This window comes from Beta vulgaris, chromosome 2 (genome assembly GCF_026745355.1).
Source record: "Beta vulgaris subsp. vulgaris cultivar EL10 chromosome 2, EL10.2, whole genome shotgun sequence".
NCBI classification, from domain to species: domain Eukaryota; kingdom Viridiplantae; phylum Streptophyta; class Magnoliopsida; order Caryophyllales; family Amaranthaceae; genus Beta; species Beta vulgaris.
The window spans coordinates 41,869,372-41,871,291 of NC_079203.1; the positions used below are offsets into that span (position 1 = coordinate 41,869,372).

General features: G+C 37.1%; 1 protein-coding gene across 1 annotated transcript; it reads left to right on the forward strand.

Annotated features, from left to right (window-relative positions):
- Positions 1-1,179: 1,179 nt before the first annotated feature.
- Positions 1,180-1,920, forward strand: LOC130590518 (secreted RxLR effector protein 161-like). Its single transcript, XM_057392994.1, has one exon. It carries the CDS (start codon positions 1,180-1,182, stop codon positions 1,918-1,920), a length of 741 nt encoding a protein of 246 aa, XP_057248977.1.

Here is a 1,920-nt window from a genome sequence, read left to right on the forward strand (position 1 = left end):
TGGTTACTCTCCTCATAGCAAAGCATATAAAGTATACAACAAAAGAACAATGCGTATGGAGGAGAGTGTCCATGTCATATTTGATGAATCTGATAAAAGCTTACAAGATGTGCAGGTAGATGATGCCGAAGACTTCTCTATTGGACTGATTAGAGAGTCACGAGACAAACAGCATGATGAGAATCAACCTGAAACAAGTTCTGAGGCTCAGAGCATGGCACAGTCTGAAGAACAAATCAACAACTGCGAAGAATGAAAAAGATGCAGAAGAGGTAACTGAAACTGTCGAAGAAGAAGTGTCGGCAGAACCAACAGAAGCTGAAGAAAGCGAAAACAACAGTGAACGCTCAGAGCATGGCACTGAGCCACAGAACGAAATTTTCACTCCGAAGAAGTGGAAACACCAAGGATCACATCCTACTGACCTAATACTCACAGACATATCAAAGGGAGTCCAAACTCGTTCATCTCTTCATAACTTTTGTGCTTTCAATGCTTTTATATCTGAAATTGAACCATCTAATTATAAAATTGCATTGACTGACCCTGATTGGATTTTGGCTATGCAGGATGAGTTGAATCAATTTAAAAGAAACGAAGTTTGGCATCTAGAACCTCGTCCCACTCATCAATCAGTAATTGGAACAAAATGGGTTTTTAGAAACAAACTGGATGATAGTGGGATGATTGTTCGAAATAAACCAGACTAGTGTGCCAAGGCTTTAACCAACAAGAGGGAATTGATTATGATGAGACTTTGCCCCTGTAGCCCGTTTAGAAGCTATTCGAATTTTGATATCCTTTGCAGCTTTTAAAAAATTAAACTTTTTCAAATGGATGTCAAAATGCATTCTTAAACGGGTACTTAAAAGAAACAGTGTATGTTGAACAACCTCCTGGCTTTATTGATCAAAATTTTCCTAAACATGTTTATAAACTAGATAAGGCCTTTATGGTTTAAAGCAAGCTCCTAGAGCTTGGTATGAACGCCTATCTATCTTTTTAATGGAAAATGGCTTTAAACGAGGTTCAGTAGATAGGACATTGTTTCTGAAAAGTAAGGGGGAAGAATTGCTAGTTGTTCAAATTTATGTTGATGATATTATTTTTGGAGCAACTACAGAATTATTATGTCATTATTTTGCTGAACTAATGAAGAGTGAATTTGAAATGTCTATGATGGGAGAATTAAGTTTCTTCCTAGGTTTACAAATCAAGCAACTGGATAATGGAATCATGATACATCAACAGAAATATGTGAAGGAACTATTGAAGAAGTATGGTATGGAAGATTCAAAGACTTATCCTACACCTGTACCTACTGCACTTAAGTTAGATCTGGACGAAAATGGTAAGAAAGTAGATGAAACAATCTACCGAGGTATGATAGGTTCTCTTCTTTATTTAACTTCCAGTCGACCAGATATTCTTCACAGTGTATGTCTCTGCGCCAGATTTCAATCATGTCCAAAGGAGTCTCACTTCAAAGCTGTCAAACGAATCCTTAGATACTTAAGAGGCACTAATAACTTATATCTATGGTATCCTAAAGGAGGCAACTTTGACTTGATTGGTTTTTCTGACGCAGATTATGCAGGATTTTTAGTAGATAGAAAAAGTACCTCTGGAACAGCCACCTTCTTAGGTCCTTGCTTAATCTCATGGGCTTCCAAAAAGCAAAATTCCGTGGCTCTTTCCACTGCAGAAGCTGAATATGTTGCAGCCGCATCTTGTTGTGCACAGGTATTATGGGTAAGACAACAACTTAGAGATTTTGTGTGTTTGATTGATAATGTGCCCATTATGTGTGATAATACAAGTGCCATAAACATCTCTAAAAATCCTGTTCAGCATTCACGTACAAAGCATATAGAAATCAGATATCATTTTTTACGTGATCATGTAGAAAAAGGAACATAG

Bases quoted from the DNA above. Each gene is read 5' to 3' on its own strand.
- LOC130590518 (XM_057392994.1), top strand. From the start codon at position 1,180: ATGGGAGAATTAAGTTTCTTCCTAGGTTTACAAATCAAGCAACTGGAT.